This window comes from Misgurnus anguillicaudatus, chromosome 24, assembly GCF_027580225.2.
Source record: "Misgurnus anguillicaudatus chromosome 24, ASM2758022v2, whole genome shotgun sequence".
Taxonomy (NCBI): Eukaryota; Metazoa; Chordata; class Actinopteri; order Cypriniformes; family Cobitidae; genus Misgurnus; species Misgurnus anguillicaudatus.
In genome coordinates, this window is record NC_073360.2 from 26,364,434 (window position 1) to 26,380,584 (window position 16,151).

Genomic DNA, 16,151 nt, shown 5'->3' on the forward strand with positions numbered 1-16,151 from the left:
TCACACTACTGGACCTTTAATATACTCCAAAGCATCCGTGGAGACAGAGGTAAAGGGTTTCTCACTACTGACACTGCTTGGTCCTCTTCGAGGCGTTGCTGTAAACACAGGTAAGTGATATACTGCACAGGTAGGTTACGCACCCTACTGGACCTTTAATATACTCCAAAGCATCCGTGGAGACAGAGGTAAAGGGTTTCTCACTACTGGCACTGCTTGGTCCTCTTCGAGGCGTTACTGTAAACACAGGTAAGTGATATACTGCACAGGTAGGTTACTCACACTACTGGACCTTTAATAAACTCCAAATCCTCCGTGGAGACACAGGGAAAGGGTTTCTCACTTCTGCCACTGCTTGGTCCTCTTCGAGGCGTTGCTGTAAACACAGGTAAGTGATATACTGCACAGGTAGGTTACTCACACTACTGGACCTTTAATATACTCCAAAACATCCGTGGAGACAGAGGTAAAGGGTTTCTCACTACTGACACTGCTTGGTCCTCTTCGAGGCGTTGCTGTAAACACAGGTAAGTGATATGCTGCACAGGTAGGTTACTCACACTACTGGACCTTTAATACAGTTTAATGCTATTTTCTTCGCACAATCTGCACAGGGCCCGGGCGGCCTCGTTTACTGTCAATACAGCACACACACAGCAAGCTTAGTGAAACACACGGTAAAAGCCACACTCACCACAGCACTCTGCACACGCACTCCACGTGAAGTTTAAGGCTTGGCCGCCTAGGTCTTGGCTGCTCGATAGGCGGGTTGGGCGTTGTACACGCCCGAGAAAGAGAAAAGATTTCACAGGTAAATATATTCACAACGCCCCTCTATGTCTTCCGGTTACTCCTTCGGCTTGCCTACGCATTCAACCTCCGCAGGGCCGGTAACCTTCAACACCCCCAAAAAGATAATAGTAACTCCTCTTCTGGATAACACAGAGCGTTTCGTTGTGATTGTTTACTCACGCTTGGTTGTCCAATCGATTTCCCAATATACATCCACCAGCGTCGTGTTTGCTTCTCCACATCCAAATCACATGATAACTTCCTTATTCCAATGTCTCTAACCTCTCGTCTTCCCTGAGGGATAAGTGTGAGTCAACCCAGCCGATCTCCACCGTAACAACGAGCACAAGCAACGTATGCACAAAGTGCCACCAACAACAACGTCTGACATCTTCAAAGCTCTTTATATTCTCAACCTTCTCTCCTCTTCAGCCTATCAGCGATCGCTGTGTTGATCGCTCTCACCTGAACGATATCAGGCTTGATTTAGAGTTTTGGGGAAACCCCGGGAATTCCAGTGTTTTGCCTCAGTTGTCCTGACGGAACCATCGCCGGGCAGAATCGATCTTACACACTTTTGGTTCCGCCCTCACAGATCGTCACTTGGTGACACAGGTATTTGCATTTGCCAGCTTTTTTTGCTGAGAAAGCCGAGCATCAGTGCCTGACCGGTTAGCAGCAGTGGAACAGGAAACTGTGGCGTTGGGACCTCAGGGAACGATGGCTACATTTAACTAGGGATGCACCGAATCCAGGATTCGGTTTCGGATTCGGCCGAATACTGGGCTTTTTGGCGGGGTTCGGGTTCGGCCGAATCCTAGATTTTTTTTCCACCGAACCAAACCCTAGGCTTGCGCTACGCTGGTCGACGTCACGCAGCCGTTGATTACACACATCGGGTGCTGACGTGGAGATGAGCTTTTTCTTTCGGTCAGCTGGACACACCAAAACTTTTAAACACCGCTGAAAACGCCTTGAGGACCCCAAATGCCAGCTGTTTTTCAGCCGAGCGCTTGGTAGCTGTCATGCTTCAGCTGTGAGCCGGTTGGTTGCTGTGGTAATGTCCCGCCCCTCCTCCACTGTAATTGGACGGCCGTGTGAAGACTGACATTAGCCTCTTTCACACAGTAATTCTAGTAAATTACCATGAATTTACCAGAATGAATTTACCAGTAAATACAAAAATGTGCTGTTCACACATGAAGTGACGTTCCGTCTTTTTACCAGTAAGACATCATTCACACATCAGTATCAAAATACCGGTAAACTCGGAGAGGAAGCGGAAGTTACCTGTGGCGCGCGGCCGGCGAGCTCCGTCCGTGTCGTATTTGTAAACGGCGGGTTATGACTTTAATATCCACGGTCCGTATTTTGTTGTTTTCACATCTGTGGCAAACGGTCGCGAAGTTGCTCGTGACCAAACAACATTGCGTTAGGCGGCGTCAAACGGAACCTGCGCGTTTGCACACTAGGCTTCACAGATGGTGTGCTAAGGACGTCGGCAATTTGGCAATTAGATGGTAAGCTGTTTTAAACAACTTTGGTGAAGAAATGTGGATGTTAACTTCAGGTGTGCTCGACTTTTAAGCAACATGTGTGTGGAAACGTCCGTAAACAGTCTGGGGGAAACCGCGTCACCTGTATAAAAAGCTTTCTGATTGGCCCGCCCACACAGCGCTTACCGGCAAATTACCGTTAATCTTACAACCTGTCTTACTGGTAAATTGGGAGCACTGATTTACCGGAAAGATTCTGTTCACACATGACATGTTAACTGCAATTTACCAGTAAATTACCAGTAAAGACTGTATGTGTGAAAGGGACTATTGACGAGCGGAGCTTCTCACTCAAAGTTAAATATAGTTTTCAGCGCGGAGCTGCTTGCTTATTGGAAAAACGAGCGTGTCGCAACGCATCGCTTTCATTATGCATAGGCTTATGGTAATTGTCAAAATAGTTTTTCCAACTTGTCATCCTGGCATAATGTACAGTTTAAATTAAATAAATTGAAAAATACACTGCTGTGGACGTTTTTTACTTCATTAATGTGTTTTACTGTGTTGGAATATGGATGCGAGTAGGATTCGGTATTCGGTTTCGGATTCGGCCGAATCTTAAACGGTGGATTCGGGATTCGGCCGAACCTAAAAAATCTGGATTCGGTGCATCCCTACATTTAACTGAGACGTTCCCTTTCAGTCGGTCACTACGAATCCATACCAAAGCGCCACTGAAGCTGACCCTTCCAGTTCCTGGGAAAACCTTCTAAATCCACTAAGGAGACCCACAATAGTGAACCAGTGAACTGGGAAGCGACCTGACTGAGTGTAGCTAGGAACGCTGGAGGGGTAATCGGGCCCCAAACAGGCGCCGATTTGACCAAACGACCTTCCATACTGTTACTTCGGTGTAGCACTAATACGGGCTGCAAGCCGACATGCGAGCTGGCGCTCAGTGTTCCACCAGGTGAGGAGAGAACACTAGAGGAGACCGGCTTGACGCAAACACTATAAAACCAACCAACCAGCAGCTATGTAGTTGTCTGTTAGCGAGGAACCACTAATGAGTGCCCAAGAGGAAGCAAGCTCTTAAATTAAATGAGCAGGGTGTGCCCTGCAGTTCATAAGCAAGGTCGGTAGTGTCTACTATCTAGTGAGACATCCTCTGCTTGGTAACAGCTTTCCCTCTCTGCTGACCACCATAACAGACAAAGAGCTGGTGTGAGGTTCTGAAACTTTGTGTTCTGTCAACGTACAACTGCAATGCATGTACGGGACATAACAAAGCTGTGGTTGGGTCTCCCTCCTCCAGGGGCAAATCTTGCAAGTTCACCATCTGGTCTCTGAAAGGAGTGGTGGGAACTTTGGGCACGTAACCTGGCCTGGGTCTTAGCATTACACTAGAGAAAGCAGGTCCAAACTGAAGGCACAAATCGTCGACCGAAAATGCATGGAGGTCCCCTACCCTCTTAACGGAAGCCAGCGCGAGCAGGGTCAGAGTTTTCATTGTGAGAAACTCATACTCACAGACGGCAAAGGCTTGAAAGGGGCAGCCTGCAGGGCTTTCAGCACCATGCACAGGCCCAAGGAGGAATAGAGGGAGTCCTCGAAGAGGAGCATGACCTCTGGGAACCAGTTCCTGGTGGGCCAATTGGATGCAACCAGTAAAATGTTCTCCTAGTCCTCCATGACTTTGTACAGAAGGTGTCTGTTCATTAGACTCATTCATTCCCTCTTGTGTGTTGTCATAGTTACTCATTGTCTCTGCTTTGTGATTGGTTGTTGTCCTATATATCTACACTGTTTGTTCACTTCCTTGTTGATAGTCGTTGTGTATTGTTGTATCCCGTTAGCTCTGTGTTCTTCCTAGGTTTGCCTGCCTGTCTGTCTACCTGTTTCTTGTTTTTGATTAATAAATGTTTAAAACTGCAATTGGATCCTCACTCGCCTTTGCCTCAATTGAAACACACTTAAAGGGACACTTCACTTAAAAAAAATCTTAATTTTCCAGCTCCCCTAGAGTTTGATTTTTAAACGTTTTGGAATCCATTCAGCTGACCTCTGGGTCTGGCGGTACCACTTTACCACAGCTTAGCATAATCCATTGAATCTGATTAGACCATTAGCATTGCGCTAAAAATAAACAAAAAGTTTTGATATTTTTCCTGTTTAAAACTTGACTCTTCTGTGGAAAATTAAAAGTTGTGATTTTCTAGGCCGGTATGGCTAGGAACTATATTCTCATTCTGGCGTAATAAGCAAGGACTTTGCTGCTGTAACATGACTGCAGCAGGCATAGTGATATTACGCACTACCCGAAAATAGTCCCCTTGGTTTCTTTCAATAGAAGGGGACAATTTTCAGTCGCTGCGTAATATCATTATAATATCTTAATTTTAGCACGATGCTAATGGTCTAATCAGATTCAATATATTATGCGAAGCTATGCTAAAAATAGTACCGCCAGACCCAGAGATTAGCTTAATGGATTCCAGAATGGTACAAATCACATGTTTAACTCTAGGGGAGCTTGAAAGTGAGCATATTTTCCAAAAATTTGAATGTCTCTTTAAGGTAAAAAGGTAATATAAAATGTACTGCTCATTTTACTCAACTTGCAATGTCTGGTAGGTATTAAACAATACAACGATGCAACATACAGTAGCCTACTTATAGTCCTTCTTGTGAAATTGCCAAAAAATAAAGGCACAAAAAGAGATGAGGTTTTTAATACAAATTTGTATTAAAGTTGTATCTGATGTAACTTTTCACGCTTGACAAGTACTGCATTCAATTCTAAATTAATCAAATTTTAATAAATCAAAATGTGATATACAGTATATCCTAAGAAATATTCAAAGATGCACAGTAATTAATAAAGCTGGACCTCACTTAGTATACCGCAAAAGCCACAAGTAAATTAAAGCTGGATAGGGAGTGTGTGATGTGTATTAGTCCCAGTTGCCCATTATAATAATGTCTCTTGTGTAAAACTGTCCTGAGATATTATGAGAGATAATGAAATACTAATAAATTGACCTTTAGCTTAGCTGAGAATTCAATTTACGTTAAATAGACTTAAAGCTCCATACAGTGATTTATGTTAAATAAAAATATTACCAATTAGGGGAAAATAACAATCTTTCTTACTCTTTTTCATTGGTTGCAGTATAATTACATGGTATATGGTATATTCAAAATTAACATGAATATTTATAATAAGTCACATTGTTATTGCAATGTTATTTTTTTTTACATTTTTTTAAACATTGGTTTGATGGAGGTTTTATGGATCAAGAGGGAGGTTATCATAATCACACTTACTACAATTTAAGCTTTAAAAATATCTTGAAAAGCCAGTTATAAAGGAAATTATGTATTTAAAACTATGCAAAAGCAGCATACAGATAGGCTACTGCATGTGAAGCTGTTTAAGACCAGTTAGAATGTAAAAGGTGAAATACACTACAACCCAAAAAGGATTTAAAGAAATAATATCTGGGATTTCTTTCTTAGCTCTGTATTCAGTCATATGACATATTATAGATATAGTATTCTCAATAACAGCAACAATAATAATAAACAATATTGTACATTTATTCTTAGTTGTTTGGTATCAAAATGTAAGTGACTAAACAAACAAGTATATTGATTGACATTAGCATGACACAAGGGACTTTGTTAATGATCCTGTGTCGCATAAGAGAGCTATAAATACGCCTGTTTGTTAACAACAGACACCCACAAAGACATACACTCAATGGGAATAGAGAACAAAAACATGTAGCAAATGAAGACTATAGGGAAATGGCATGCATCATGAGGTTTTTATGTTATTGTGTTTGTATCTCTAAATGTAAACATAGATAAAGAGATGCAAAAAGCAAGAGAGAAGGTCAAAGTAATTAAAATTTGCATCACTTTCGAACAAAACAACCCCAGTCAGTCGGGATCAATGAGCAGATGTCATTTTACCACAACTTTATTGACAAAACACGTGATAGTAATAATATGACTATAAGCTTGTGATCTCATTTGGTAAATAAACCAAATAGTCATCTGGGATTTTTATTCTCAGTAATCATATCATAGCACTAGGGTTGCTATTTTATTAATAATTTTAATCAAATAAATTACAAAACATCCAAATTAATGAATCAAATAATTGGCATACAGTGGCAAGAAAAAGTATGTGGAATTTTAAAGTTTTCGGAATAAATTTTGTCATAAAATGCGATCTGATCTTTATCTATGTTTTTGTGCAATTAAAGACACATTGGCCCTCATTTATCAAATGTGCGTACACCAAAATTCCAGCGTACACATGGCGTACACCCAAAACCACGGTGACTTTGAGATTTATCAATATGGACGTTGGCGTACGGCACACTCAAATCCTACACCTGCTCAGGAGGTGGTGTACGCACATTTTGAGTTAGTGCAGAAATGCGCAAACACTTCCTAACACCACAAAACGCACTGACAAACTAAAATATATGATATATTATGACCCACTGTAAAAAAAAAACATAATACTTACAAACTTCAGTGTTTATTTTTATGCAACATGGACTTCAATGTTTAATTTGAGAGACTTTACCAAAGAATTTGATTTGTATGCATATGTATTCCTTCATTTGAGAGCCTGGGTGCTTTACCTGACATTTCAGAACGAGCATGTGAGCGGAGCGGAGCGGAGCCTTGAGCGGTGCGGTACCATCAAAGCACCTTTCTAAAAAGTCCGCTCGCTCAGCACCGCTCGTTGAACCCAGAACGCCCTTTGATAATTTCAACATGATCTCACAAAGTTCTGTGGGATAGTCACGGAATTTTGTGCTCATTTTTCCGTGACATTCTCACGGATCTCCGCATATTTCCGTGGCCATGCCACGGACTTTCTTTTCCGTGACGGATTGGTTACTCAACTGCTTTTTCCTATTTTCAAACCATTGTCGCTTCGGTTTAGGGTTAGATTTGGTGCTTGAGTTTCTTTGTCACTGTAAGTATTGGTTTATACAATTTTTTCTGATGTATTCTTTTATATTTTCTAAACTTTAATCAATTGTCACCTGGCATTGGGGTTAGAGTTGGGTTTGGGTAGGGATGTCATTTTATGTAAATCTAACCCTAAACCGAAGCGACAATGGTAAGAAAATAGGACAAAACAGTTGAGTAACCAATCCGTGAGAATGCCACGGAAAAGAAAGTCCGTGGCAGGGCCACGGAAATATGCGGAGATCCGTGAGAATGTCACCGAAAAATGAGCACAAAATTCTGTGACTATGCCACGGAAATTTGTGAGATGAGGTTGGATAATTTTCTAGTTCGAGAATCTGTAAAAACGTCTAGCAACAAGTTGTGGAATTCAAGCCTTATACATAAATGTAAAGTACAAATCAAAGTTAAGATTGAGCAGGAAGAAAAAATTGAAAGGGACTGCGGAGAGACTGTAAAAGTTAGCAAATATTCATCCTGGAATCTGAAGCGGCCCATTGCAAGAAAGCACAAGGATGTGCTACGAAAACATGGTAATAATGCATCAAAAGGTAAGCTAGTTACATACCATTCGATGATAAATAAATACAAATGAAGTAAGGTAAAATGCTTGTGTTGAATGGAGCCGTAAATCCGATCATGATGACATGCGGACAAAATCATGGCCACGAATTATCTTTTATGCTACATTATTGACACTTCTTTTTCTTATTAAGTCTAAAGTATGGCCATAAATATAAAATTTGTTCCCAATATTCAACAGTTTGTTCCTTGGGATTAATTATTATAATATTTCGTCATTACTATTACAATTATTATTATTTCAAATTATGAATTAGCCTAGTAAAACATGTGGATGTCGTGGAAACAAATGTTAATTTGAATTATATCCGGAGCTTCGTATGAAACTGGATCTTAGCTAAACAACTGTATGTAAATACAGAAAAACACACTATAAAAGTTACTACATCATTTTAAAATATTATTTTTAAAAAACTTAACCGAACCATTAAGCAGACATATAATTTAGATGTAGGCAACAGTAAATAATAATAATAATAATAATAATAATAATAATAATAATAATAATAAATAATTATTATTCTAAATATCAATTAAGCGTCATTAAAAATAAAAATAATAATACAAATATTACAAAATGGCATGCAATTATTAATGTGTCTTTAATCCCGCTCTTTAAACTCCCAAATAAAACAATTTTGTTTCTTTCCACTTCCCCGGTTTGTCTTCTTTGCCGTCTTCCATGTGTCAATATCGTAAAATGAGGGCGTGGGGGAGGTGGAGACTTGAATTTATATGGGCTTGTTATTCTAATGACGATCGTTTTCATGAATGGCAGATATTGCTTACACCTGAATATCATCGGTACGCACAGTTTCATAAATCAGGCGGTGAGAGGAGTGTAAGCATAATCTTACGCCAACATATACGCCCGTTTCTAAGCAAGAATGATAAATGAGGGCCATTATGTTTGTCAATACCCTTGACTAAGATGAAGATCAGATCACATTTTATGACATATTCATTCAGAAAACTATGAAATTTCAAAAGGTTCACATGCTTTTTCTTGCCACTGTGTATTATAAATTGCTGAAACTTCTCAAAAGATGACAATGTAGCTACTTCTCATTTTCAACTCCTAAATCACTCACTTTTCACTTTATATATAACATTTGTCTGGCATTTACCTAATTTACAGTCTATCATATCAAAATCATTGCCAGTCATTAATTGGACTAAAAAGCCAAGCGATTTTGCATGAACCACCTTATCCCACTGTGTGACCCAAAGGTGGGCCCGACCCACAGTTTGAAAGCCCCTGTATTGAAGAATACAAGAGTATTACTCTTTTTATTCATTTACAGTATAAACATTTTACCATAGCTATAGGCCTAATCAGTAGCGGAGTGGCCATCGGGAGAGTCGGGACATTTCCCGGTGGGCCGGTATTGTTTTAAAGCTGCGAGGGCCGGTCTGATAATGGATAATAGTTATACATTGCAAGTTATATAGCAACCCCGTCTGGCGGTCAAACTGTGCAGCCTATTTGCTCAACACAGTAGGCTATATAAAAGTGCTCAACCTGTTCGCCAGGTTTAACCATGTTTAGGATTTTTTTTAAATATAGGGGGATTATTGAACGGCCCCTCTCCAAATTGCCATAGCCTGTCGGCCTTTGATGTGAAAAGCCGCGCCGAATACCTTTTTATTTCAGTACATATGCGGTCGAATTGATCCATCAAGCGGAGACTATTTGATAGAATGTGTGGATTAAGGATGTTTAAAATCTCTATCCTGGTGGTCAGTACTTGAATGGATAAAATCAGCACATTTGCAAAGGTTTATCTCCATATGGCTATATATCATAAATAAAATTTAGAAGGGTAACTTTGCAGTATCACATTTTATATTTCCTACTATTAGATTTCTATTAGATTTCCATATTAATAGACGAGAGTATTCAACTGAAATATATAAATATACAACATTATTATTTATCAAAACTTTGACAAAAATTATTTTCAAATTAACTGTATTCTTACAGTTATTCAAAGTTGCTCACATTATTCCAGATATGATTTGAATATTAGACGAGATAATATAACGGCAATGAACATTTCATATGCCATTAAATATCCACATAACTTAACATAACAGCATAATGAAATGAATAAAAAGACAAGGAAGCAGGATTGGCATGTAAATTATGCGGGAAAAAAAGCAATATTACTGAAATACACTCTGAGGTAATGCGCCAAACACGTTAAAATAAATAAGCAATAACCGTGGAAAAAACATTATTATCTCTCAAAACTTTATATGACAAAAATTATATTTAAAGGAAATATTCTTACAGTTATTCAAAGATGCACAAATTATTCCATATTACTGCGTTTATGAGCACATTCATCTCTGGTCTCGCTCTGTTATGTAATAGCTGATTGAGGTGCGCATCTCTGTCTTTCAACCAGGTATCATTTTGTATTACTAATTTAGGAAAATTAGCCATGATTTAATGATTTTATTAATTTTATGAAAATGTTTTTTTTTTGGGGGGGGGCAAATTGATTACGATTTGTATTACCCTAGTTTTACTACAAATAGGCTACGAGACATTTTTTTTACCACGTAGGGCCGGTGGTATATGAAATTTCCCAGTAGATTTTTTGGTCCCACTCCGCCCCTGGGCCTAATACTACAGAATGCTATAGTATACAATAACAAAATGTATTACTAAAATACAGAATACTACAATTTACCACAATTTACTATAGAAAATGCTATGGTAGACTACAGCATTTCAAGTGGACGACTTCATTTAAAACTAAAATAGATTCACTTACTTATACGTGTATAATTCATTACTTCTTAAGGGTCGGATGAGGTCGCTATAAACCCATTTTGGTGCATCGTTAATTTATAGTGGTTCCCAACTCCAGTCCTCGGCCCCCCTCACAGAATGTTTTAGATGTCTCCATATATAAAACACCTGATTTAGTTCAACTTGTTAGTGTGTTAATCGAGGAAACGTTGTGGAAGGAGCCTAGTTGAATCAGGTGTTTCATATAACGCAACATTCTGGGATAGGGGCCCGAGGACTGGAGTTGGGAACCACTGACTTAAAACATTACTTTGATGTTGCACATTAGGTGGCAAAATTGTATGAATTTGAACAAATTGCCATAAACGTCCCCTTTGTCTCCCACAATATGCACCAACCTCCTAGGGGTGAAGGCAAAGGCCTAAACTGATTTTGCTAAGTGAGAGATGTCCTCATGGCAACATATTGTGTTGACTCAAGGACAACATTTTTGTAAATAAAACTAAACCCACCCCAAACCCCAATCTTACACATAACTGAACCCTAAAATCAGGGAAATGATAAGTGAAAAGAATCTTTTAGAAGCAGTTAATCCTGGTTGTAAACTTATTCGTGAACTCGAATTGGTTGATTGAGATGTTGTCCCAGGATCAACATAATTTTGCCACAAGGACATCAACCACTGGACAAAATCAGGAGAGGCGAAAGGGAATCATACTACTGTCATCATATGCATTAATACGAATTAGCCACATCATAAAATACTTACTATGTGCCATGAGATTGTGTTGGATCTTCCCGTGATTGTTTTGTCTTAAAGAAAGGGTTTCAAGTTGCATACTATTTATTTGGTATGCATTAAAAGAACTGGTGCTAAAAGGCCTAGTCTATTGTAATTCAACATTAAGTACTTTTTAATGGTAAAGACGTAGAATCAACAATCAAATTTGTTATCATGCATATCAATGCATATTTTTTATGTAGGCCTACTTTTTATCTTGATCTTGCTGGGTACTATTTATAGCCAAATGTTAAATGTAAATTGTAGTTTATTATGTGACACTGGCACATGTCTTTAGGGCCTTATTATGTCCATCCTATAGTTGTGATATTACTTAAAACAAGAAAAATGCCTTGACCACACTATAATGACTATAGTTTATTACATTAGATTTACATAATGTGAGTTAATTGATAAAATCGATAGTCAGTCCCATCAGAAAAACATTCAAATTGTGATGTTCAAATTGTAAAATAATTCAGTATTTTCCTTTTTGTTTAGCAGTCAGTAAGTAAAGATATAAGCAGTACAACGTGGACTCAAAAACAAGCTTAATTGTTTGCATCTGTATGTACTGTACACAAGAAAATGAATACATTAAATAGCATACTCTCTTAACCTTTAACGACACTACAACATTTAAATACATTAATTCATTACATTTATCTATTCAATCTGTTTTAAAACGAAACTGTTACCAATTTACTATTAAAAGTTAATAAAAGTACATTTACAAGTTTTACTGAATTACAGTCCGTTTGAAATCCCTTAACTTGGTACAGACCTGTTTTTAAACACTTTTCGAATTAAAATTTTAATTTCAGCTGTGTTTAAAACATAAATAATGGGATTTAACATTGGTGGAGTCGCATATGCCAGAGATACGCTGATGATTCTTGCATTGGGGGAGAGATAAGTTGTTGAAGCAATAAGATAAATGCAAATAATGGGAAGAAATAGTGACGCCACCAACAGCAGGTGAGAAACACAGGTCTTCAAAGCTTTTAAACGTCCTTCCCAAGTTGTGATTTTACTTAAGGCAAGAAAAATGCCTAGATATGATAGCATGATAAGTATTAATGGTGCTATAAGGTATAAACCTGTGCTGAGTTGTCCCATAAAAAAATTAATGCTATTGTCATTACATGCCAACCTATACACTGGTCCATGATCACAAAAAAAACTTTGTATTACATTAGATTTACACATTGAAAGTCGGTTGATAAAATACACAGTCAGGACAATCAGAAAAGCGTTAAACGTCCATACTGCTGAACACATTAAAGACATGACAGTTTTAGTCACAATATTGTGATATCTGAGTGGCAAGCAAATTGCAACAAACCGATCAAATGCCAGAACAACAAGTGTGGAACATTGTGTTGTACCAAAGAAGAAAACAAAAAACATGTTTGCCAAACAAGCATTATAGGAGATGTACTGTGACTCAAAAACAAACGTCCTCATCATGTTAGGAATCAAAGCATTAGTTTCACCAAAGTCAGCCAAAGCCAAATTAAACACAGCAATGTACTTTGGACTGTGCAGACTTCTGTCAAAGGCTATAATGAGAAGAACTGTACAGTTCCCAATTACAGCAATAATGTAAGTGCAAAATAAGAAAATATAATAATAGTGGCTGTATGGTACACCCGTAAGTCCAGCGATGAAAAAGTATTCAGGGTGCACAATTGAGACATTCACATTGAATAAACTGGTATCATTGGCATTCATAGTAACTTTGAGTTTGATCTTCTGCCAGGGATGATAATAGAAATTACAAGAATACTTTAAAATGTACAGAAAGAAATGCATAACAATGTCATTTCACACAAACATTTGTCAAATTCTAAAAATATACCTTAATGTAAATTAGAATATAAACTGCATAATATTTGAAACACAGATCTGTACAGATAAACTAAACATAAATCTAAAGAAAGCCTGAGTGACCAGTGACAGTTTGATAGTAAGCTTCTTTAAATGACTCAGCTGTGAATAAAAGCTTTTTTTTTTCTCTCATAGCAAAGATCACTGGATATGTTTGTGACCGAATCCAAATATATATCCATTGATACGACCCTAGCGAGAGCATTCAGACAACACAATGATGTAATACTAAATGCTTGTAACGTGGTGCTTTAAAGAAAGCGATGAAGGTGAGAATCCATATGCAAAAGGTGTTTATTAAGTAAAATCCCAATAAGGGCCAGCAAACAAATCCAAAGGTAAATCCAGTACACGTAATCCAGAGACAGGCAAAATATATCAGGGCAGGCGGCAATACAGGCAAAATCCAGATAAACAGGCGTAGGTCAAAACACAGGAACAGATAACAGGTACAAAAACAGATTAACAGATACAGGCAGATACTAAACAGGATGTGGCGATGTAATAATCAGCCAGGAACTGGTGTACAGGAAGTGACTTATATACAAAACAGACAGGAAGTGTGAAGCGTGACATGGCATGATGATTTCAAAATAAAAGTCAGAACAAAATACAAGTACAAATAACAAAAATACACAGAATACAGAACAAAACCATTACAGAACCCCCCCCTCTAAAGGGCGACTCCTGGAGCCCAACATTCAAATAACAAAGTCCAAATAGAGGGTGGGCGGTCGGGCCAGGATGGTCCAGGGTCATGGGGCAAATGCGGGCCCGGGTCATGGGGCAAATGCGGGCCCGGGTCATGGGGCAAATGCGGGCCCGGGTCATGGGGCAAATGCGGGCCCGGGTCATGGGGCAAATGCGGGCCCGGGTCATGGGGCAAATGCGGGCCCGGGTCATGGGGCAGGCTTGGACCTGGGTCATGGGGCAGGCTTGGACCTGGGTCATGGGGCAGGCTTGGACCTGGGTCATGGGGCAGGCTTGGACCTGGGTCATGGGGCAGGCTTGGACCTGGGTCATGGGGCAGGCTAGGAGCAGGATCAAGGGGCATAAGTGAAGCTTGGTCATGGGGTAGGAATAGACCCAGATCACAAGGAGAGGAAGGATCAGAGTCCACTTCGGTCTCCGCCTCGGCGTCCTCTGCCTCCTTCCTGTGTCCGGGTACTACCCCCCCCCAAAAAAAAAACTTGGAAAAGCTTCCAAAGCCCAGGTTGGCGAAGTCCCAGGTGGTGGACCAGACAAATCAGATGAATCAGGTGAGCCAGGTGAATCAGATGAGCCAGGTGAATCAGATAAGACAGGTGAGCCAGGTGAGCCAGACGAATCATGTGAATCAGGTGAGTCAGACGAATCAGATGGGACAGGTGAATCAGGCAGGACAGACGAATCAGATGAAGCGAGCGAGTCAGATGAATCAGGCGAGTCAGATGAATTAGATGATTCAGACAGGACAGGTGAATCAGGTGGGTCAGACGAATCAGGCAGGACAGGCAGATCAGATGAGTCGGGCAGATCAGATGAGTCGGGCAGATCAGATGAGTCGGGCAGATCAGATGAGTCGGGCAGATCAGATGAGTCGGGCAGATCAGATGAGTCGGGCAGATCAGATGAGTCGGGCAGCTCAGATGAGTCGGGCAGCTCAGATGAGTCGGGCAGCTCAGATGAGTCGGGCAGCTCAGATGAGTCGCGTGGTTCAGGTTCAGGGTCTTGAGGAACCTCGGAAACAACAGAGCAGAAGGCAGACCAGACGCACCAAAGGGCTATGGCAAATTCTGAAATAACAGAGTCAATGAGACATACCTTTGGGGTTGTCAGTTCAGGCAGGGCGGCCATCTTGACGGAAGGTGCAGGGTGTACAATCGCTCTCATGAGTGCAGGTGTGGTGGTGATGATGGCTCTCTGAAGTACAGGTGCAAGAATGGTGGTGGTTTTCTCAAAAACAGGTACAGGTGCAGAAACAGGGAGGATGGCGGCCATTTTGGGAACAGGCAGGATGGCGGCCATTTTGGGAGCAAGCATGGTGGCGGCCATTTTGGGAACAGGCATGGACAGAGCAGGCATAACTGGTACAGGTGTGGGTAAAACAGGCATGACATGGCTTGGTGGCTTGTGTACATACTCCGGAGGTGTATCCGCAACACCCACAGTGAATGGTGAGCCACACAGCAACAAAGCAAAGTCAATATAACTTTCCAGAGACCAGGCAGACATATCATGAGGCATACACAGACGCAACCATTCATCCAACGCATTGTAAAAAATGGGTTTCAGAGTGTCCTCATCAAAATGTACTCGATTAGATAAATCCAAAAAGTCACTTACATAATCTTCAATGGGCCGGTGGTTCTGACGGAGTGCAAGTAGTGCATAAACAGGTTTCATGGTGCTGGTGGGAAGTTACAAACCTTTGCTGGATTCCGGGTTAGGCTGATTATTCTGTAACGTGGTGCTTTAAAGAAAGCGATGAAGGTGAGAATCCATATGCAAAAGGTGTTTATTAAGTAAAATCCCAATAAGGGCCAGCAAACAAATCCAAAGGTAAATCCAGTACACGTAATCCAGAGACAGGCAAAATATATCAGGGCAGGCGGCAATACAGGCAAAATCCAGATAAACAGGCGTAGGTCAAAACACAGGAACAGATAACAGGTACAAAAACAGATTAACAGATACAGGCAGATACGCAACAGGATGTGGCGATGTAATAATCAGCCAGGAACTGGTGTACAGGAAGTGACTTATATACAAAACAGACAGGAAGTGTGAAGCGTGACATGGCATGATGATTTCAAAATAAAAGTCAGAACAGAGCAGGATAACAAAATACAAGTACAAATAACAAAAATAC

At 40.0% G+C, this 16,151-nt stretch overlaps 1 protein-coding gene across 1 annotated transcript; it reads right to left on the reverse strand.

The window, feature by feature from the left end:
- Positions 1 to 12,163: 12,163 nt before the first annotated feature.
- On the reverse strand, positions 12,164 to 13,234 carry LOC129438218 (olfactory receptor 1M1). The gene has a single exon (XM_055196855.2). The coding sequence runs from the start codon at positions 13,223 to 13,225 to the stop codon at positions 12,179 to 12,181; it is 1,047 nt and encodes a 348-aa protein (XP_055052830.2). The 5' UTR covers positions 13,226 to 13,234; the 3' UTR covers positions 12,164 to 12,178.
- Between the last annotated feature and the right edge of the window lie 2,917 nt (positions 13,235 to 16,151).